This window comes from Microplitis mediator, chromosome 1 (assembly GCF_029852145.1).
Source record: "Microplitis mediator isolate UGA2020A chromosome 1, iyMicMedi2.1, whole genome shotgun sequence".
Lineage (NCBI taxonomy): Eukaryota > Metazoa > Arthropoda > Insecta > Hymenoptera > Braconidae > Microplitis > Microplitis mediator.
The window spans coordinates 11,223,150-11,248,049 of record NC_079969.1 but is presented as its reverse complement, the minus strand read 5'-3'; the positions used below and the strand labels follow the sequence as shown (position 1 = coordinate 11,248,049).

At 30.6% G+C, this 24,900-nt stretch overlaps 1 protein-coding gene across 1 annotated transcript in view; it reads left to right on the top strand.

Annotated features, from left to right (window-relative positions):
* Positions 1–14,627: 14,627 nt before the first annotated feature.
* Positions 14,628–24,900, top strand: part of LOC130669378 (acetyl-coenzyme A synthetase) — a 29,384-nt gene continuing 19,111 nt past the window's right edge. Inside the window, exons 1-2 of the mRNA XM_057472280.1 lie at positions 14,628–14,773; positions 15,192–15,328. Coding sequence (XP_057328263.1) covers positions 15,240–15,328 — 89 coding nt within the window. The 5' untranslated portion in view covers positions 14,628–14,773; positions 15,192–15,239. The remainder of the gene's footprint in view (positions 14,774–15,191; positions 15,329–24,900) is intronic.

Genomic DNA, 24,900 nt, shown 5'->3' with positions numbered 1-24,900 from the left:
CCTCATAGGGACATTGCAGTTAATCAATTATACATTCTCATATAATTATCAAACGAAAATCCCTTTCATTCTCATAAATTCATTCAAAATCACTCGAAATGACATACAGATTAAGTATTTCTTCATAAAACCTCATAGGAAAATTGCAGTCAATAATTCATACGTCTCATCTAATTATAAGACGAAAATCCCTTTCAATCGCATAAATTAATAAAATTGAAAGGAAATTTCGTCTTATAATTAAATCAGAACGTATAATTAAGTAACTACAATCTTCCTATGAGGTTTTATGTGGAAATAGTTGATATCGCTATATCATTTCAAGCGATTTTGAATGAATTTATAAGATTACACGGTATTTTCGTCTCATAATTTAATGAGATGGTATGATAAATTAACTGCAATGTTTCTATAAGATTTTAATGGATATACTTAATCGATGATTCATCCGTTCTCAGCGCATTATAAGACGAGAATCCTTTTTAATCTTATAAATTCATTCAAAATCTGTGGAAATAATATGTGATGACTACTTCCATATAAAACCTCATAGGAACATTGCAGTTAATTAATTACATATTTTCATATAATTATCAAACGAAAATCCCTTTCAATCTCATAAATTCATTCAAAACTGCTGGAAAAAATACGATCTACTATTTCCACATAAATGCTCATAGGAACATTGCAGTTAATTTATTATACATTCTCATATAACTATAAAACGAAAATCTCTTTCATTCGCATAAATTCATTCAAAATCACTCGAAATGACATAAAGATTAAGTATTTCCTCATAAAACCTCATAGGAAAATTGCAGTCGATAATCCATACGTCTCATCTAATTAAACGACAAAAATCCCTTTCAATCTCATAAATTCATTCAAAACTGCTGGAAAAAATACGATCTACTATTTCCACATAAAAGCTCATAGGAACATTGCAATTCATTTTTTTTACGTTCTTATATAATTATAAAACGAAAATCCCTTTCATTCGCATAAATTCATTCAAAATCTAAAATCAAAAACTAAAATTTATTTGGGACAACTAAATTTTATTACGTCAATATAATCTATTTTATCATTTTTAACAAATGATTTAATAGATCCTTTTCGGTTGACATTAATATTTCTCTCTCTAAGATAATAAAATCATTTGGTAAAGTTAAGAAAATATTTATTTAAGGGACAACTAAACTATTTTATAGTCCCAATAAATCCAAATATTAAAGCAAAGTATTGTTATATTAACTCTAATAAACATTACTTAGATACAAAAAAATATATTCATTTAGAATAAATATATATATTTGTTCGAGGTTAATAAATATCTATTTGAACCTAATGATTATTGATTTAAAAAGTTATAATGTTAGGCAGCAGCAGCGGGAGTAGTTCGGTGCTCGCCACTAGATCGCGCCCACCATTTGTGGTGTCCCTGGTAAGATACTTATTTCAGAGTTTTTATATTCACCAGCTTGAAGCATTCATGGGACGGATTCTCCGCTGAAAATTTTTGATTATAGTGGTATCCTGTATTAGACTATGACATTAATGTTTAATATTAATGTTTTTTCTGAACAATTTTTGTCATAGTACGAAAAAAATTAAGTGGCAAGGAAATAAATTATTCTTTTGAATATGCATTTATTTAACTGTTAAATAAATATTCTGTCATTTTAAAATAATTTTCAATTATTATTAATAACACATTCTCTAAAGATCACTCATATATTTCATTATGACTACTTTATAAACTCTACAGGTAATAAATTTGATTTTATGCTTTCTACTAAACACGTAATTATCTTTACTAAATATTTTATAGTTTCCAATAACTAGTTTTGTTGGTTGATTATAAAATATTTAGTTAAAATAACCAAATATATGATTGGCAATGCGGGCAATCAAATCATTTTCTTGTCATAACTAAAATTTAGTTGTCAGGAGAAAATTATTTTCTCAGTGTACTATTTCCACATAAAACCTTATAGGAAAATCGCAGTCGATTATTAATATTTTCTCATTTAATTATAAGACGAAAATACCTTTCAATCGCATAAGATTATTCAAAATCGCTTGAAATGATAGACTGCTCTGCTTATGATTTCATGTCTCATAAAATATCATAAACATACAAAACATTTTAAATTTCTTATAAAAATTTAATCAGATTTTATGAGAACTGAATAAAAAATAAGACTTTTGCGTTTTTTCTCATACAATCGTTCTATGAGAAACTATGAGGAATTTCAGTGCCAAATACACTGCCATTTCTCATTAAATTTCTAGGGTAAATATTTTTTTATGGGAATCTATGAGATTGTTTCAACAGGGATTTTACAGAAACATATAGAACATACAGTAACATATTTTTCACTAATTATTAATTTTCCAAAATATTCGGAAATATTTTCTGGCTAATTACTAATTTGAAATAAAAATTAGTAATATTTTTTGGATAATTACTTATTTCCGAAAAAAATTAGTAATTTTTTTATACTAATTATTTAATTTTATATAAAATTAGTAATAATTTTTGGCTAATTACAAATTTAAAAAAAAAATTAGGCATATTTTTTTGCTAATTATTTATTTCCGAGAAAATTAGTAATATTTTTTTGTTAATTTTTTAATTTGATGTAAAATTAGTAATTATTTCTGGCTAATTACTTATTTTAACGGAAAATTAGTAATATTTTCTGGCTAATCACTAATTTCTGATCAGATTTAATCATACATAAACATATATAACTACATATAAGTTTATATCAGTCATGTCTGATCAGATCCAATCATGTATAAACTTCTGCACGACTATACATGAATTTATATTAGCCATGTCTGATCAGATCTAATTATATATAGGCCTATATCTAATCATATATGGGTTTGTAGCAGTCATGTCTGATCAGATCTAATTATGTACAGACCTTTATCTGATTATATATGGGTTTATATCAGTCAGATCTGATTAGATCTACTCATGTATTAACTCATGTATAATTATATATAAGCCTATATATAGCTTTATACATAGTTCGAGACACAATGTATTGGTCAGACATGATCAGATCAAATTATATATAACGTCATGCATTATTATATATGGAGGTAAATATGATTATATAGAATCATACATAAATTCATATATAATTTCATGTATAATCATACATAGTTATTAGACTGGCCAAAAAAAATCAACTATTGTTAACTTCCCGCTGAGAAAATCGACGATTTTCAAAAAATTCTGGAAGTTATTGGTTTCACCCCGATTTTCAAAAACCGGGTTTTCATCATATGTCGACATTTGAAGGTGCTAGGGTGCTAGGAACCGATTTAGATGGTTCTTGCGGCATTCGAAAGATATCTTCTGAACTTAGATTTTCAACAAATTTTTAGACCATTTAGTCAAATAAACTCTGAGATATTTAAGAAATACGAAATAAAAAAAAATTTTTTTATTCGTTTTTTTTTTGATATTATGAAAACTGTTGGATCGATCAATTCTAAAATCTAATCAGCTCTAGAACTCGACAAAAGCTTTCGATTACCACCAAGAACGTCTCAATCAGATAATCCGTTCAAAAGATATCGTCGACGAAAGAAACAGTAGGAAACGGTTTTTTGCAAATATCGTCGAAACTATTAAATCAATCATTCCCAAAATTATATCAGCTCTAGACCTCAATAAAACGGGCCGATTGCCACCTCAACCGTCTTAATCGGATAATCCGTTCGAGAGATATCGTCGACGAAAGAATGAAAAAATAATCGTTTTTTTTCGTTTTTCGTAAATATTTCGGAAACTATCGAATTAATCAATTCAAAAATCTACTCAGCTCTATAACTCGATAATAGCTTTCGATTGCTACCAAGAACGTCTCAATCAGATAATCCGTTCGAGAGATATCGTCGACGGAATAATAAATGTAAAATCTATATCTACTTTTTCCATTGAATCCCGAGTCGAAATATTAGACGTAAGTTGAACGTTCTTAACGTTTTAAACGTAAATTGAACGTTTTTAACGTTTTGAAAGTAATTGAACGATTTTTTTGTATTTTGGTTCATAAAAAATTGGTAATTTCATGAGTTATGATTATAGTTTAATGATAACATCAATTAATTTATTTCAATATTTGTAATCACAATTTTCATCACCTTGATATCATAATATATGAATAGATATACATTAGGGTGGTTCTTATTCTAGATATTTTCGAATTTTTATGCTCCCAGAGGCTTATGTGGTTCGAAATAAATAAAAAAAAATTTCCTCAAAATTTCAGGTCTCTATCTTAATTTTAACCCGTGCCGCACAGCGATGTAAGCTTCCCATTTAAATAACACGGGGTTTTTGGCATTGAATAATTAATTTTTTATTCCGGCTGAAGTAATTGTTCGAAAAATTTCAAACTCTGTAGACTTTATCCTTATATTAGCAGCTGCTCCTCAGAATGTTTACAGATTTTCAGCTGCTATAATTTTGGGGGTACAGCATGATGAAAAAAAAGAAAAAAATTTTTTTTTTTATTTTCAGCTAAAATTTTTTTCAAATAACATATCAAATCACTCTGCATCTTTATCAGGAGTTCTTACTTTTTTTCATTCTCGCACCTAAGTGGGTGAACGGTATATCTTTGTTGCACTAATACAGTAATCAGGAACTTTGCATTAGTGTGCAGTAAAGTGTTCCTTACATGGAAAAAAATTTCCTGTTGCTGCAACAGGAAAAAATCCTGTTGTAGCAACAGGATTTTCCTGTAGCTGCAAAAACTCAGTGTTAAAAATTTTTGTGTTAAATATTCAACACTTTTATGTGTACATTTAACATTTATTCTGTCAAATCAACACAAGAAAGTGTTAAATATTTAACACAAACATTTTTAACACTAAGTTTTTTGACGCAATGACACAAAATTTTTTACTGTGTTACTATATTTTACTATGAAGTCGTAACAACAGTATTAATCCTGTTGCTGCAACATGGCTGTCTCCTGTTGCAGCTGCAGGAAAATCCTGTTGCTACAACAGGATTTTTTCCTGTTGCAGCAACAGTAAATTTTTTTCCGTGTAAAAGAATTTTTTGAATTTATTACGATTACCCCACAAACAGTTTCAATTACAACAGAAAAAAATTCCCTTAAAGTTTGAGCTCTTAATTTCAACGGGACCACGTGCCGCAAATTTTGTTTTTGTGATTTTTTAAGTTTATTATGTTTATTTATAAAAGAGATCTATTTTATTAATAATTTATTATAGTTAGAAAATTGTAAATAAATATTTATTTCGATATTATTATACACAAAGCTATCAACCTTTAGTTTATTATTCATTGCTTAAAACAAATAATAAACTTAAAGGTGACCAACTTATTTAAGCAAATATTTACAGAAATTTAATTTATTGATAATATTTATTAAATGTTAAACTAAGGCATAATATGATTAGTGGCATTGATATACCGATCTCAGATATCAATTGAATGCATTATGTATTTTTGAAAAAGACACAAAGTCAAATAACATAGAAAAAAAACATTTCTCGAAAAAATCACAAAAAAAATTTTGCGGTAACTCTTCCCGTTAGAATTAAGAGCTTAAACTTTAAGGGAATTTTTTCTGTTGTGCTTGAAACTATTTTGAGAGGTGATCGTAATAACTTCGAAAAATTCTTTTTTATCATTCATGCAATATAAGTGCTATCTTGGCGCACGCTCTTTTGTTCGCCAAATAGCTGTTTGCCCATTCAACTGTTTCCACGACATTTGTGTGCGTTAAACAATTATCTGCGTGCGACAAGTAAATTTGAGTGCGACAAGTAAACTTGTCGCACTCAAATTTACTTCTTGTCGCATGCAGATTATCGTTTAACCCACAAAAATTTCGCGACAACAGTTGAATCAGCAAAAAGCTACTTGGAGAATAAAACAGCGAGCACTAAGATAGTACTTATATTGCATTAATGATAAAAAAAACTGTGTTCAATTCGTGCGGTGTTGTCGATTACCCACTCGAGCGAATGAGCGCACTCACTTCGTTCGTGCGCTCAACTTCGCTCTCGTGGGCAATCGACGACTTACCGCACTAGTTGTACAATATACTATTAAGATACACTCTACTGCACATTAACACACTATTGTCTTATTTAGCGAGGTGCGCGTTAATTTTTTGAAAATATTCGTTTGTTCATAAGAAAAACTCGTCCAAAACTCCTGATTACTGTATTAGTGCAACAAAGATACGCCGGTAACCCACTTGGGTGCGAGAATGAAAAAAAGTAAGAACTTCCGATAAGGATGCAGAGTGGTTTGATATGTTATTTGAAAAAAATTTTAGATAGAAATAAAAAATTTTTTTTTTCTTTTTTTTCATCATGCTGTACTCCCAAAATTATAGTAACTGAAAATCTGTAATAATTCTGAGGAGCAGCTGCTAATATAAGGATAAAGTCTACAGAGTTTGAAATTTTTCGAACAATTACTTTAGCCGGAATAAAAAATTAATTGTTCAATGCCAAAAACCCCGTGTTATTCAAATGGGAAACTTACATCGCTGTGCGGCATGGGTTAAAATTGAAATAGAGACCTGAAACTTTGAGGATATTTTTTTTTATTTATTTCGAAACACGTAAGCCTCTGGGAGCATAAAAATTCGAAAATGTCCAAAATAAGGACCACCCTAATATACATATATAGTGTTAAAGATAGAAGTATGAAACTGAAAAAAATTTTTTTTCAAAATACGAATTCTTTATTTAAGAGCCAGAAAAGCGCACACTGTTAGAAGAATTTATTTGAGCCAAATAAATATTTGTTAATAGTTAATAAATGATTTATTAAATTAGATTTATTTGGGCCAAATAAGCCATTTCTTAATAGTTAATAAATGGCTTATTTGAATAGAAAGAAATGACACGTGATGTTAATTAAGTAAGGTTATGACAAATATTTTATAGGACTGTTTAATTTTATTTTTTTAAAGAAAATAATACACACAATTAATGTTAATTGAAGATAAAAATTATTATACAAAAGATATAAAAAAAATGAAATTTTATAATAAATTTTTACTAACAATCACACTCATTCCATTCAAAATTATAACCTGAACTTCATGTGTCATTTCTTTCTATTCAAATAAGCCATTTATTAACTATTAAGAAATGGCTTATTTGGCTCAAATAAATCTCATTTAATAAATCATTTATTAACTATTAATAAATCTTATTTGGCTCAAATAAATACTTCTAACAGTGCACGACAAAATTTTAGGGAATTGACGTGATTATAATCCAGGAGTACAAAATCTATGAAAAAAATTTCTTGGTATGCTTATGTTTTCTTATTGTAAGTATAAATAGGTTTTAGTTTTATGATAAATATTTTTTCAATTTATGATACTCCAATCTATGTTCAAAACGTTAAAAACGTTCAATTTACGTTTAAAACGTTAAGAGCGTTCAATTTACGTCTAATATTTCGACTCGGGATAACATCACAATTACTGGACAAAATTACTCAAAACTAATATGTTCTTCTTTATATAAGTCATTGGAAGTGACTGCTTAAAAATCGTCGTGTTCGCTCGTATTACGATATACTTACACGATATAGATACAACGTATCACGTAAATACTTATTTTTGAGCTAATTATTGAACATAATTGTAAATAAATATATAAAAAACGCTCATTTATTCATTATTTTGGATCCTAAATTCTTAAACTTTAACATAAACTGTAACCCTTTTGAGCTTGAACTCGACTAGAATTTTTTCCTGATTTGCCTGAAGTACCATAAGGACCTTATCAGGTTAATATAAGGTTTGCCTTATTAAGGCAAACCTGACAAGTTCCTGATCAGGACCTCATCAGGATATCTCTATTCAAAAAAAAAGTTATTTGCCATCAGGTCAACCTGACAAGTTCTTGATCAGGACCTCGTCAGGATATCCTTATTCAAAAAAAAGTTATTTGCCACCAAGTCAACCTGACAAGTTCCTGATCAGGACCTCATCAGGATATCCTTATTAAAAAAAAAGTTATCCCATTCCTTCAAATATTTCATTTACAGGCTAAAAATTTTAAAAAGTACAAAAGAATATTATATAAAAATCACGTCAATCATTGTAGCACAGATTTTTTATTTCTTCATCAGTTATTCTTTGACATCATAATGAATATTATTTACACTTTTACGATCACTTGTGTATGTCAGCCCAGTGGATAGCATCGAGGACTTTGAATCGAAAGGACGCAGGTTCGAGCCCAGCAGGTATCGGGATTTTTTCATCAATAAAAAATATGTTTACTTCCTCTAATTAATGCTCTCAATACAATAGATAACATTCTCGATCGAATTAAAATTCGCTTATTTTTTTTTTTCAATTTAATATTTTGTTAAAAATAATTACTAATAAGGTAATCCTGATAAGGATTTGATGAGGATATCCTGGTAAGGACCTGATAAGGCAATCCTGATAAGGACGTGATGAGAATATCCTGGTAAGGTCCTGATAAGGCAATCCCGATAAGGACCTCATGGGTCTTAAGCGTTACATCCATATCAGGATCCTCGCCAGGATACCCTGATCGGGACCTTATTTGAAATAAGGTTAACCCGATAAGGACCTCGTCAGGCCCTTATGAAAAATTCTAGTTGGGAAAAGCTCATAAAAAAGGGAAGCAAAGGTATTGTCGAGCTCGAAGAGCTCGAAAATGTATTTATACTAATGTTCTCGAGCTCTTAGAGCTCGAAAACAGCGGTAAGTTTAGGGGCAGGGGCTTTTTCGATACTGTGAAAATATTATACCTGATGACAAAAAAAAATTATTGTGCAAGATTAAGCTCTTAATATTGATATTAAGAGGTGTATCGTTACGACTTTTAGTTTTTTGACAGAAATTTCATTTTTTACCCAAAACTCGTAAGTCATCTATCTTAAAAAATTTGAGCAATGGATATTCTTAAAGGAAATTGAATTCCCTACAAAAAATCTCACTTAGTAAATTGACGTAAAACGAGCTGTTTCCCTGTAACCGTGCCTTAAACATTGATTTGTTTTTTTAATTGTTTGTTTCTATTTTGGATTTTTGTAACTATTAGAAATATTATAATTTTTTTTTGGTCAAGATACATATTCTCGAAGGAACCCTGGCAGGAAGGAACCATTGGGCAAGACTTGGACCAGACTTCGGCCAGTCGTCAGCCAATGCTACCAAGCTTTAGCTCGAGCCTGGGTTGAACCGTTGGGCGAGCCTTGGTTCAAGCCTTGGATGATGGCCATGTTCCCAGCCTCGGGAAACAAAAAAACCAGACTTGGGCCGAGCCTCGGGGAACAAAAAATCAAGGCTTGAGCCGAGTCTTGGGAAACAAGAAATCGAGGCTTGAGCCGAGCCTCGGGAAACAAAAAATCTAAGCTCGAGCCGAGCGTCGGGAAAAAAAGAACCAGGCTTGGGTCGAGCGTCAGGAAAAAAAGAACTAGGCTTGGGTCGAGCCTTGGGAAACAAAAAAGCGAGGCTTGAGCCGAGCCTCGGGAAAATAAAGAACCAGGCTTGGGTCGAGTCTTCAGAAACGTCAGATTCAGATCTGGGCCGAGCCTTAGAAAACCAAACAACGTGCTCGGATCAATCCTCAAAATACAATGGATGAAAACTAGATGTACAATATTTATGAAATGTACAAAAAAATTGTTATTGATTGTCTAATACTATTTTTTAAACGTGTAATTTTCCATTATGAATTTTATTTTTATATAGTAAAGTAATTATTAAAAAAATGTTATGTATCTTAGATAGAAACTTATAAAAATAGAAATCACTGAAGTAACGAAATTTTGAATCTGAAACATTTTTTTCTTGAACATTACCATTCACATTTTCATTATTTACCGTTTCATTTAAGGGCTCAACATGGAAACTACCCAACGAAAATGTTATTTCGTAACTAATTGAGTTGCCTAAAATAAAATACACCATCATAAACCATTTATTAATATTATATTATAGTATATATTAATATTAATAATTGATATAACTTACTGAAAGAAATTTCAAGCTCACTGTAATTATTGTGATTATTGTTATTGTTGTTAGATTTATTATAATTTTCAATTATTTTTTCACTCACATTACTGCTACTTGTTGTATCTCCCACTCAGAGTCAGATGTTACATTTTCCAAATATCTTTGTTTTTTAACTTTATAATAAGAATTAGAGTCAGAGGAACGTTGACGAGACATGGTGATAATTTAAAATATTTTTGCAGGTTATGTTTACCGTTTATCGAAGTAGACAGTACACGCTCTGGCGGATTATTCCCGAAGCTTGATGTAAAGTAATGAAACGAGTAGACCATGGCTCGGACCAGCTTTGGCCCCATGGTTACCCCCAAGGCTTGGGAGTAACAATATGAAACCATAGGGCCTAAGCTCGGACCAGGTCTGGCCCCATGGTTACCCCCAAGGCTTGAGAGTAATAAAATCAAACCATAGGGCCTAGGCTCGGACCTGGTCTGGCCCTATGGTTACCCCCAAGGCTTGGGAGTAATAAAATCAAACCATAGGGCCTAGGCACGGACTTGGTCTGGCCCCATGGTTACCCCCAAGGCTTGGGAGTAACAAAATCAAACCATAGGGCCTAGGCTCGGACCTATTCTGGCCCCATGGTAACTTCCCAAGGCTTGGTAAATTACAACTGGTCCAAGACTCGGCCAATTGGCAATTCCTTCCTGGGAAATTTAATGCTCTACAAGAAAGGTCTAACATTATTTGCGTAACCTAACCTCGGCCGTTGGATGGTAACCCTAACATGGGCCAAGACTGAATAACCTAGCCTTGGCCAAGCCTAGAGTCACCCTAACTTGGGCCAAGTTTGCGTAACCTAACCTCGGCCGTTGGATGGTAACCCTAACATGGGCCAAGACTGGGTAACCTAGCCTTGGCCGACCCAATGATTACCCGAGCTTAGGTCAAGACTAGGCTCCCCTGCCTTGATCATTCAATTGCAACCTACACTTGGGCCAGGACTGGATAACCTAGCCTTGGCCAAACCAATAATCACCCAAATTTAAGCCAAGACTAGGTTCCCCTGCCTTGGCCGTCCAATGGCAACCCAGATTTGGGCCAAGGTAGGATTATCCAAGTTCGGCTATACCTATAGTTTCCCATCCTTGGGCCAGAATTAGTTAACCCATATTTTTTATTAATTATTCAATTAACTCATTATTATGGTTTTTTAAATCAATAATTATTTATTTTTGAATTAAAATAAGTTTTAATTAATAAATATTATAATATTGCGATTAAAATTATTTACAACTAATAATTGAATTATTTTTTAGTTTGTTGTTATTTGCAATCAACAACCGTAATTTTATAATTTTAGTTATAAAAATTAATTTAAGTAAGAAATAACTCATGAATTTCTACAATAAATGTTATTTTTAATATTGGTGATAGAGCAAGACAATTCAACTGGGTTCTTGATAAATAATCAATTAAATTTAATAAATTTTATTTTTAAAAATTATGTAATTATAATAAAAATAATACGAAATTATTATTTTTTTTCTTAATCAAAAATATTTATTTAATTGCTCTTTATATTTCATAAAACCAAGTGGTTGTAGTAAAATGAATAAGTACAACATATAAAAGTTTCGGTTCAACATTAGTAGGTTCGTCCAGTAGCTACCCTTCAAACCTAGCGATCAGAAGGACGGCAGTTCGCGCCCAGAGCCCAGCAAAATTATCATCGAGTTTTTTCACGTCATTTACCTCACTTAAATAGTTTAAATGTTAATGATCACAAACTCTATTAGGATAATAATAATAAAATTTTTTTTAAATTAAATTTATTTGTTTTGTCGATGCATGGGCCAAGTCTGGCAAGCAAGCATGGGCCAGGTCTGGCAAACAAGCATGGCTCAGATCTGGCCACCACGCATGGACCAGCCTTGGCAATGATGCCTGGGCCATTGGTAACAACCAAGCCTGGCACCCTGTTATCATCCCAGACTTTTGCCAAAGCTGGGCCGAAGCGGGTTTACAAGCATGGGCCAGAGATCGACAGCATTGCGCCAAGCGTGGTCCATATCTGGCCCCGTCGTATTTTCCTGTATGGGTATGACCACCAAAACAGGTACTTGTCACTCTGTCAAATAACAGAGAAATATCCATACCAGAATTGTCATCAAGTATCGAATATAAAAACTCTGAAATACCTATCTAACCAGGGACAGCACAATAAGTTGGCCAACCATCTAGTGGCGAGCACTGAACTACTTCCGCTGCTACTTAGCACCGGTGACTTTCTCCTCTTCAATATACATCTTCTCCCAACAAATTTTTCTCTTAAGGCTTTTACATTAAAAATCAAAGACAAAAAAAAAAAATTGACAAAATGTAGATAACACCAATCGTCAGCATTTTTTCGGAAACGAATTTCTATTGTATCCTCCAAAGACCATTATTTTTTTTTTTTTTTTTTTTGTTAACTAAAGTTATAAACAAATGGATTTTTTCAAAGTCCGGATTGGATTAAAAAAATCGACAAAATGTTGATACCACCAATCGACAACATTGTTTCTGTAGATGCTTAACTACATAATGACATTAATAATTCCTTGAATAATTTTTCTCAAAAAAAAAAAAGATAAAAAATTCTCTCCAGTTAACAAAAAATAATGGTTTTCGAATCAAAACAAAATTTCGAAAGACAATATATACACAAAATCTGAATGACTATGTTCAATTGGTTGGTATTACTTGATATAAATATTAAATTATTACCATATCGCATAGTTGCGCTCACTATAAATTTTGAATTTAGTAGACTCAGCCCAAAGTAGTTAACTTAACTTAAAATAAAGTGTTAAGTTTACATGAATAACATAGTTCTGCTGACTAGTAATTTTTAATTTAAATTATCCAACTCAGAACAGTCATGTTCACTAGTATCATCGTAGTTTTTTCATAATAGTTTAATCGACTACTTTTTTGTAGTACTGTTTACTATTACACTTTAGTTACAGATACTACAAACCTATAGCTGAGATGTTTTTAGTGCTACGTTTTCGTAGTTCCGAAAACCTGTTTTTTCTCTCAGTGTAGAAAATTGTAAAAGACAGTTTACGACGCCTATTTAAGCATATGTTTCCCGACTAGAAAGTACTGTGGGATCGTCCAGAGTATACATGTGGACCTCATTGGGTTCCGATAAGGCATGCCCAATAGGGAAATCCATATGAGGACCCAATAAAAACCCAATTGGGAAATCCGAATCGAAAAGAAATTACATTATTGTACGTTTTATCCTATTGGGGATCACGACTAATTTAAGCATGTTTTGTATTTGAAAGTTAAAATAAAAACATTATTTTATATGTTATTGCTTCTGTAATTATTACCAGTTACTATATATATTATATATATACAAAAATTAGTATCACTGCATTATTAATTTTATTATTCTAGGTTTTGAAATTTCAACCACGATTTTAAATTTTAAGTCGTTGGCTTCTTAAATTCAAAGTCTCTAGGATATGAATTTTCAATCACGGTTTGGAATTTTAAATCTTTGAGTAATTAATTTTCAATCAAGGTTTTTAATTTAAAGTCTTTAGGTTTTGAATTTTCAATCAAGGTTGTAAATTTAAAGTCTTAAGGTATTGAATTCCCAAATCCTGACTTAAATTTAAGATAGTCGGTCTTGAATTTTGATAGTCAATTGTATGGGAAATTTAATGGCAAAAAGGTTTGGATAAAAAATTCCAATCTATTTCTCGTAAATTTACAATAGAAATTTCTAACAGTTTAAGCGCTAGAAAAATCGGGATACTGATGTATGTAACAAACCGTAAATATGACGTCATCAAGCATATAAAATAAAACGGGCTTACAACGAGTCGTCAAAACAAAACTAAACGCACGGTAGTGAGGAGATTGAAATTCCAAGAAAAATTTCCCTTACGTCCCGTAGACCAGTCTTATGACGGGTAGTTGACTATACTACAATGATTTCGAGCTACATTACTACGTTTTTATTCATCTTATTTAATAAGTAATATAATAATCATTTAGTATTATACCTAAAAACCAAATTTAACCCTTTCCCGAAAGTTCGTCTCGAAACGTATCGGTATGAGCTCTACAGGGGTAGCGCCAATCAAAATTCGTTGTAAGGCTGTGTGAGTAACGATTTAATCGTAGTAGTGCATGCATGCGCCTCCTTCTACTATTTTTTCTGCCCCTTCTCTACTAAGCAGAACAGCGCTCTCTCACTTTAAGACAAAGACGTACGATTCAAATTAAAAGTAGGGACTCAAGGTCAACCGAGAAAAGGTTAAAATAAAATATCATAATGAAAAATAATAATATGATTGTTTTATAATTTTTAAATAAATTTTTTTAGTTCTACACCAATTAGCTATGTCCTACTTTCAATTTAATTTATTGTAGTGAAGAAAAAATTCTATACATTTGTAACTTTTTCGAAATAAATTTTTTGTAATAATTTTTCAACTCGATTTTAGTAAAAATCAATTTATAAAAAATATTTCTGAATGTTAAAAGGACATAATGTACCTAAAGCACACCCAATGAAACATTCTACCACGTGTATCGATCGTCATGACATGCTCCCCACTACCATTCTAATAGCCGACGTTGGACTGGATTCAGCTCTGGATTGGCCTTTCTATCTTATTTTAGAGTCAGTGCAGTCAGTTGCACTCCAGCCGTTGTGAACGGTGTCAAATAGATCGCAGGTAAACTTGAATCCACATTGTAGCTATATATATTTAATTGTAAATTTGAAAACAAAATAGTTTTAACTACAAATAATATTTATGTATATATATCAATGTATATAACTGTATATACGTAATGTATAATTCAGTTTATATACTACACATAAAAGAAATTTATAAAGTAATCATTTATATCATTAGCTAATCATTTGTATTATAATTCTTTTTACCAGCTGACTCATTCATATTCAATGTGTTGTATTATTATAAATTAATGTAATAATCTAATCGATCATGACTTCAAAATTGATGAATATTATTATTTAATTTTTAATTTTTAATTTTTTTACTTAGAGTTGAGATAAATTTAAATTGTGATTTTTTTGTTTTAACTATTTATTAAATAATTGAAAAATTAAAATTTTCGATTTTACAGAAATAAATATACAAGTGAGTGCAAATATTTGAATTAAGGGTAGCAAAGATGGCGGATAGGATATATTATCCAAATGCTGAGCTTGCAAGAACAGCATATTGCAATAGTGTGGAACAGTATAAACAAATGCATGAAAAGTAAGTTTACAAAAACTATGTTTTTTGACTTTTAAAATACAAACAATTTTTAACTTTTTAAATGTAAAGAACAAATACTCAGTTAAATTACCGATGTAAAATAGTAAACAGCCTATTTAAAATGTCAATGTGTTTTATCTATACGGAGAAAAAAATTAAAGAAGTTTTACTAAATTTGAAAAAAAAATTACAATCTGAGAAAGTACGTAATCTCAAAATGTTAAAAAAAATCAAAACTTTTACATAACTCAAAGTAAAAATTACAGCATATTATTTAGAATAATAATATCTGTTCATCATAAAAATTACTCCATTCAAGATAAAATTTACTAAAGACGAATCGAAAACTATAATGTACCAATCATTTTTACTATTGTACTTAGTAAATATTATTTAACGCGCTTTGTGAAAGATGTATTCTGGCGCGTAATTTTTACAATCCAGATTGTAATTTTTACAATCCAGATAGTAATTTCGTCCCCACTCCTAAAATAATAATCATGCGCGTCGGGAGACGCGTATTCAGGTACTACACTACTTACTGACGAACAGGACTTACTCACACACACACACACACACACACGCACACACACACACATACACATACATAGGTTGAATGGGGAATCACTTTTACGAGACGCACATATACACAACACACACATACGTACACAAACGCAGAATAATTTATAATCAAAGCTTGAAAATAAAATTTTGCCCGACTTGGGATCGAACCCGGTCCTCACTGTTTTTTCATACCCTGACCAAGTACGTTGACAGCTCAGCCACAATGACGATTAAAAATTTTGAATTTATAGCAAGTACATGGGTAGGATACAACATCAATGACATCATATACCCTGAACTAAAAATTACAATCTCAAATAACAATTTTATCTCCCGGAGTAGCAATTTGTCTTACCGACATTCTAAAATGTCATACACTACTTACATAAAATTACATTGGAAATAACTATTTTTATAAGATTTTAAGTTTTCATTGTGAAACGCATTAGACTACACTGAGAAAAAAAAATACTATTGTCCAAACCAGAATTTCTTGGTTTAAGAAATCCGATCAAAATATTTATTATATCTTTATTAATTATCAATTTCTTGAGAAAAGAGCATCAAATTTATTTTTGTTATTATATGAATTTGATATTCTATTATGAGTAAACAAAAGAATATTACTTGAATTAAATAAAAATTATTTCCCTCAATTCTACGAATTCTTGAGACAAAATTATATATTCTTGAAAATTATCAAGAATGTATGTTCTTGTATCAAGTAAACGTTCTTGATAAAAGTATTTTTTTTTCTCAGTGTAACATTTATTATCGTGCCAGTTAAAATATTTAGTGTATCTAATAAATTTTATTATGAACAAAAAAATTTGTTTGGGATTGATAATAATTTTTTTAAAGTGTAGTTTAATATTCAGTATAACTGTAGCAAATTTTAATATTTTAACTTCACAATAATTTAAATAAAATGTTTTAATATTTATCAACTACGAAACAGAAATTCTCACTAATGTACTAATCTTTAATAAATCTAATAATCATTTCTACACAGATAAAACAGTTAACTTGGTTCAAGAAAAATATTGTCTTCCGAATTTTCTTTCTTGATTTAATAAAAGTAAAACACTTGATTCAAAAACTTTTTTTTGGTTCAAGACAGTAAATTCTCTTGCTCCAAAAAAAATTATTTTTGAAGCGAAATTAAAATTTTTTTGGTTTAAGAAAAAAAAATTCTTGGCTACAGAAAAGAAGTCATCTCTTGCCAAAAAATCAACGTTTTGAACGAAAAAAAGTTTAACTTCGGCCAAAAAACTTTTTCTTGTCCCAAGAAAAAAAATTTCTTACTCCAAAAAATCAAAGTTTTGAATGAAAAAAAGTTAACTTGAGCTAAGAAAAAATTTCTTGGCCCAAGGAAAAAATTTCCTTGCTCCAAAAAATAAACGTCTTGATTGAAAAAAAAAAAATCCTTTGGGCCAAGAAAAAATCTCTTGGCCCAAGAAAAAAATTCTCTTGCTCCGAAAAATAAATTGCTTAAGTGAAAATAAAAGTTGGTTGGGCCAAGAAAAAAAAATTTCTTGCTCCAAAAGTTTGCTTCTTTAATGAAGACTTAAATTTTTCTCAGTCAAAAATGTATTCTCTTTCCGAAAGGTTGACGTGTAGTTTTTTTTTATTTTTTGGTTTTATTTGAAACGTAAATTTTTGTGTTTTTTTTCCGAGCAAAATTATTCAAGACTTGAATTTCAAGTAACTTTAATATTAAATATTAAAGTCATGAATCATAATGTATTATAGGATATACTATAGTACAATTCAAAAGGGTACTTGTAGTTCTGTCAAATGACAGAAGAGTACCCGAACATAATCGTAATGAAATTTAGAACATAACACTTCTGAAATAAATGTCTTACCAGGGACACTACATGTCGTAGGCGCGATCTCGTGTCGAGCACCGAACTACTCCCGCTGCTGCTGTCTAGCACCGGAGACTTTCCCCTTCTCCATATCGATCTTTTCTCCCAAGAAATTTTTTCTCTTGGCTTAAGCAACTTTTGTTTTCTTGGTCGGAGAATACAAAAATACTTGCGTAAAAAGAATAGTACTTGTTCCGAGAAATTTTATTTTCTTTAACCAAAAAAATGCAATATTAATATTGCTACAAATGCAATTAATTACTACAAAAAAATAATTTATCTCGCTCCAAAAAAAATATCTCTTACTTTAAGAACTATAAACTCTTGAAACAAGTGAAAATTTTTTGATTTAAGCGTAAAAATATGTTGACGTGAGAAAAAAAATTTTGATTCAAGATAAAAATTTGAAGATAATTGTTTACTTGGGGCAAGTAAATTTTTATTTTCCGAATAGATCAAAAAAAATTTCTTGAATCAAGAATATTTTCCTTGATTCAAGTTAACTGTTTTTTCTGTGTACTTCTTGTAAAATTGAACTATTTTTATTTGAATAAGAAAATATTGATTTTTTCCAAGGGAAAATTTAACAAAGCTTTAATGTAATTCTTACAATTAACTTGAATTTTCTACAAATGATAGTAATTTTTTATGTGTAATTGTAATTTTTAAATTTAGATAAAATTTTTCAATATCTAATGATAATTAAAATGAATTTAATAATGATATTTTTGTTTACATAATTGTACTTTTTATTTAGCGGGACAAAATCATTTTTAGATTCAAATTAAGTAAAAATTACAGTTTTAAAATAAAAATTATCAAAGTTGTGAGAGATTTTTTAATTTTTTAAGTAATTATCTTTACGAAGGATTGTAATTATTATGATAAGTGAAAATGACGATCTAGATAGTAATAATTGAAATCAAAAATTAATTTTCTATAAATCATCGTAATTTTTTTTATGGATTGTAGTCTTTCATTTGAGATAGCAAATTTTTAGTCATGGTTGTAAATACTATTTAATTTTCAGCGGCATTTTTCTCCGTGTAATATATTTGTGTTGACAATTTCTACTCTACATCAAAAAATGATCGAATTGTTGAGTTACGACGACGCGCATATTATGAGATAATTGATAAGTAACGAAAATAGAATAACAAAATCGATCAGATACACTACATCCTGTTATCCATATTTTTAACTTCCTACCGTAAAAGTTGGAAATTTAAAAAAAAAAAAAAGGGAAGTTGTTGGTTTCGATCCGATTTTCGAAAATAGAGTTTTCATTAGATTTCGACATTTTAAAGTACTACGAAGCTATTCTGACTATTTCCTGATGGACGCCCGTGTGCACACGGGTGTGTGTGTGTAAAATTTTTTGTCCGACGATATATTTGAAACGAATGAACCGATTTAAATGTTCTTGACGACAATCGAAAGGCTCATTAAGACTTAGAACTGATAATGTTTGGAGTTGATCGGCCGAGTAATTTACAACTCATACAGAAAATATACATTTTTTTCATTTTTGTTGCAGAACTCGTAAATAACTCAACTAATTTGTTTCTAAGTTTCGTCAAATCTAAGTCTCATCAAGCTCATTCAATTGCCGTAAAGCCCGTGCAAATCGGTCAATTTCTTCTGAAAATATCGTCCGACAAAAATTACTTTCTTTCAGCGAAATGTACATATTTTTGGTCCAGCCGTTTTTGGGTAGATTTTTCCAAATTATAGCTATTGTATTTGTCCTCATGGTCGATTTTTCAAGGAATTTTGTCATAACCTATCATAATTGGTTGAGTGGGGTTCAAAAATACCATTCGTTTAAAAATTAATATATGTATATTAGGGTGATCCAAAAAATAACAAACTTTTTTTTTTTTCTTCCAAACAGGTTCAAAAGTTTCATTTAGATAAAAAAAGACGCCTGTGAAAATTAGAGCTCTTAATATTAACATTAAGAGGTTCCTCATCGCACTTTTCTATTTCCCATAAGAATAACATGGGAAAAATTTTTTTTACGTCTTCTGATTTTTATAAGTAGCTAACGATGCGTCATAGGAATAAATGGCAGGCATATTTTTGTAGGGAATTGAATGCTCTACAAAAAAAGATTCTTATCATTTTTTGAGGAATCTATTTGTTCAAAAGTTATTTGAGGTTGAAGTCGAATTCATATTAAATTTTGAGATTTTCTACTTTTCCGGTGAAACTATCAGACTTATTACAAAATATCGTCAGACCTTTTTTGTAGACAATTTTATTCCCTAAAAGTTATTTCTAATAAAGTTTTTTCGAATTCCGCATTGCTTTCTAGTTATTTTTATTTTAATGTCAAGCTCTTAAAATCGATCAGAAGACTATTTTTTTATGAGCATCACATTAAAATAAAAATAACTAGAAAACAATGCGGAATTCGAAAAAACTTTATTAGAAATAACTTTTAGGGATTAAAATTGTCTACAAAAAAGGTCTGACGATATTTTGTAATAAGTCTGATAGTTTCACCGGAAAAGTAGAAAATCTCAAAATTTAATATGAATTCGACTTCAACCTCAAATTACTTTTGAACAAATAGATTCCTCAAAAAATGATAAGAATCTTTTTTTGTAGAGCATTCAATTCCCTACAAAAATATGCCTGCCAATTATTCCTATGGCGCATCGTTAGCTACTTATAAAAATCAGAAGACGTAAAAAAAATTTTTCCCATGTTATTCTTATGGAAAATAGAAAAGTGCGATGAGGAACCTCTTAATGTTAATATTAAGAGCTCTAATTTTCACAGGCGTCTTTTTTTATCTAAATGAAACTTTTGAACCTGTTTGGAAGAAAAAAAAAAAAATTTGTTATTTTTTGGATCACCCTAATGTATATGGGAAGATCGATTACTTTTCGCCGAACAGTTGCGGAGGTGGGTCACCGATTTGGCTTCCGATTTTTTTACCGAAAATAGGTCAGAAAAAAAAAGATCCTAAAAATTTGACCTTGATACGCCCAAATCCGGCTGCTGAAGAATTTTTCGAAATTTGAAAAATTAATGGTATTAAATCACAACACCGAAAGCGGTGTTAAAAGTACACTGCCGCTGGAGTAAATCTTCTTTATCGGTGTTGAAAAAATTTTACTTTGTGAATATTTTAATTTACTCGATTTCTTCAGTTAACCCATACAAAGTTTGGAAATCGGCCCTAGATCGGGCCATTACTGAGCCAAGAATGTCGATTAATGGCTCAGCAATGGCAATTTTTATTGGCCGATAAACGGCTTATAGCTGGAATGATAACCTCGGCCCATTAATGGCACTCGACTATCGGCCGATTAATGGTAGCCAGCAATCATTCAAGCAAGCAAATAAAGTTAATTTAAACCGTCAGCACTCCCGTCAGCTTTTCGGTATACTTTACGCCCGTGATGAGAATTTTGCTCACGCTTAACGCCTAGGCACCAAACAAAATTTTTTCAAATTTTAAGCAAGAAAATATTTTTCATAAATTAATTACTCTATGTATTATAAGAATAACAAAAAATAAATAAATGATAATTGTAATTTATTGACGATTAATAAACGTTATTTACACTTTAATGAATTCAACCGAATAACTTTGCAGACTGCCGAAGGTATACGAGCAGTCACGAGAGTAACCGAACGTAGAATTTTTTTACTTACGCCTTTACGCCCGTGATGAGGAAAATGCTCACATTTTTTGAGGAGCATAAAAAACCTTTTTTTCTGTGTATACGAAAATCGGCCAAAAGTTACCTATTTAAAATATATTTTTTATACATATTTTATATATATTTATATTTTTTTTATGTATTTTTAATATATTTTTTTTATATGAAAAATATATTTTTTTTATATTTAGACATATATTTTTTTTATAAATTTTTTTCATGGTTGCAACCATTCGGTTCTATGAAATATAACGAGCAATTTAATTAATATTTTTGATTAAGAAAAAAAAAATAACTTCGTATTATTTTTATTATAATTACATAATTTTTCAAAATAAAACTTATTAAATTTAATTGATTATTTATCAAGAACCCAGTTGAATTATCTTGCTCTACCGCCATTATTAAAAATAACATTTATTATAACAATTTATGACTTAATTTTTAATTAAATTAATTTTTGTAATTAAAGTTATAAAATTGCGGTTGTTGATTGCAAATAATAACGAACTAAAAAATATATAAATTGTTAGTTGTAAATAACTTTAATCGGAAAATTGAAATATTTATTAATTAAAACTTAGTTTACTTTGAAAATAAATAATTATTAATTACAGAAAACTATAATAACAATAAAAAGTTGAATAATTAATAATTGATTGGTAGATTTTTCATTTAAAAACAATCATTCATGAAACACTGATTCACCAACGGTAGCCCAACGTTGCGAACCGATAATCAGCCAGTCGTAAGTAGCCATTCATTGGCCAGCCATCGGCAACGTTGTACGACTGGCGTTTCCTCTATAGAAAGTCACATTCTAATAAGAAACCAGTAATACCATAACATATACATTCCAAAATTTTATTAAAAACTCATTTCGATTTGACTACGCTATGTTGATAAAAAATTAAACGGCTGCTGGTAATTAAACAGGTTTGGGCCATTACTAATTGCCAATACCATACAGAGAACGGTGATTGGTCAATCTACTGCCGCAACCTGTCACCAAATTTCTGAGCAACTTGTAGCCAAGTTATCGGCATCAGTTACACGAGCTGAAAGTTGTCGACAAGTTTCTCGGAAAGTTGCCGTCAACTTATGGAAATGCCAACTTTTGCGGCCAACTTGGCGACAGGTTGCGGCAGTAGGTTGCCGACAAGTTGCGGCCAGCTTTGGCTATCAGGGTATAGGAGCAAGATTCGCTGGGCATCGGATGTTAACATCAGCGCGAGGCTGCCGACTGAGCATCGGCCGAGGATAGGATACGAGGATTATCCTATTGTAGCTGCCTAGATTAAAAATTTTGACTAAATTAAAAATTTTCATTTATTATTTGAACAACTTAAGTTCAGTTATTAAAAATTTATATTTAGTCATGATAATACTTAAGTATAATAATTAAATATTCTCATTTAGTATATAAAATATTCAAGTTTACTAATTAAACATTTATATTTAGTATTTAAACATAATCCGTATGGATGCTTCTTCGGATTCCTCTTAGAACATTCTCCCGTAGCGAGTAGTTGCCAGATTGCCATTTTCACTCCTTTGAGCGGAAGTTATTACTTCTATTCTAACTGTCCAACTAGGAAAATGTTGCAGCGCTCTTCTGCGCCTAGCGGTGACTCCTGGTACTAATTTTTTCTTTTGCACTCTGCGTCTGCACACTTTGTTATTTTCACTCGCCTTATTTTTTCTCTCTCTCTTTATTCATTTAAATTTATTTATTTTTATTTATTTCTTTTTTTTACACATTTTTTTTTGCGTTTATTTGTTTTTCTTTTAATAATTTTTTTTTTATATATGTAAATGTTGTGACTGGTCACACCATGAAAAAAAAATCGGTCTGTCAGTTGACCCTGCGGGCCAGCCCCAAAACTTCCCGCTGTTTTCGAGCTCGCTGAGCTCGAAAACATTATTGTGAATATATTTTCGAGCTCTTCGAGCTCGCAAATACTTTTGTATGCCATTGTTTTGTAAAAAACCATTTTTTAGCATTTCTTTCTTCCACGATATCTCGCGAACGAATTAACCGATTTTGATGGTTGAGGTGGCAATCGACGCGTTTTATCAAGTTCTAAAGCTGGTCGAATTTTGAAATTGATTTATTCAGCCGTTTTTGAGAAATTTCAAAAAAACCAAGGAAAAAATTTTTTTTGAATTCTTTCGTCAACGGTTTCTCTTGAACGAATAAACCGATTTTGATGGTTGAGGTGGCATTCGACGCGGCTTATAGAGTTTTAGAGCTGATTAGATTTTGGAATCAATCCATCGAGCAAATTGGAAGTTATCCAAATAAAACATTTTTAAAAAAATTTTATTTTTGAAATATCTCTGAACGCACCCTACCGATTAAGTTCAAATTTCTACGGCCTCAAGACATTAACAAGCCGCGTCGAATGACACCTCAACGATCAAAATCGGTTCATCCGTTCAAGAGTTATGAATATTTACATACATACATACGTACGTACGTACGTACGTACGTACGTACGTACGTACGTACACACATACATACACTCGGACATCATCGTGAAATTAGTCAGGATAGCTTCCTAGGACCTCGAAACGTCGACATCTGATGGAAATTCGATTTTCGTAAATCGGACCGAAACCAATAACTTCCCGAATTTTTGAAAATTTACAATTTTCTTAGCGGGAAGTTAAAAATTCCTTAAGTTGAGAAAAAAATACTCTCGAACTGAAAAAAAAATCACTTGGGCTGAGAAATTTTTTTACTTAGTTTAAAATTTTTTTTTTGTTTTGGTTCAAGAACTTTTTTTTTGACGTAATACAAAAAATGTCTTTAGCCAAGAATAAAGTTTCTTGACTTGAGAAAAAAATATTCTCAAACTGAAAAAAAAATCACTTGGGATGAGAAATTTTTTACTTAGTTTAAAATTTTTTTTATTTTAGTTCAAAAATTTTTTCATTTGACTCAATAGGAAAAATTTCTTTAGCCAAGAATAAAGTTTTTTGACTTGAGAAAAAAATATCCTCGAACTTGGAAAAAAATTGCTTGGTCCAAGAAAGATTTTTTTTGGCTTACGTAATTGCTTTTTTGAATATAAAAATATGTCAACTTAATTCAAGAAATAATTGCTTGTTACAAGTAACTCATGTATTTAGTAACCCAGAGAGGAAAGTACGACGGGCCCAGGCTTGGCGCAGGCTTGGCCCAAGTATGTAAAACCTCGGCCAAAGCTTGTAAGCCAGCCTTGGCCCAGCCTTGGTAGGACTCTGGAATGATAACATTGGGCTAGACCTGGTTGCTAGACCTGGCCCTGACTTTTTTGCCAGACCTTGCCCATGCCTCGAGAAAACGAATAAATTTAATTAAAAAAAAATTTTATTATTATTAACTTCGTAGAATTTATGATCATTAACGTTTAAACTATCTAAAGGAGGTTAATGATGTGAAAAAAACTCGGTGAAAATTCTGCTTGGCTCCGGG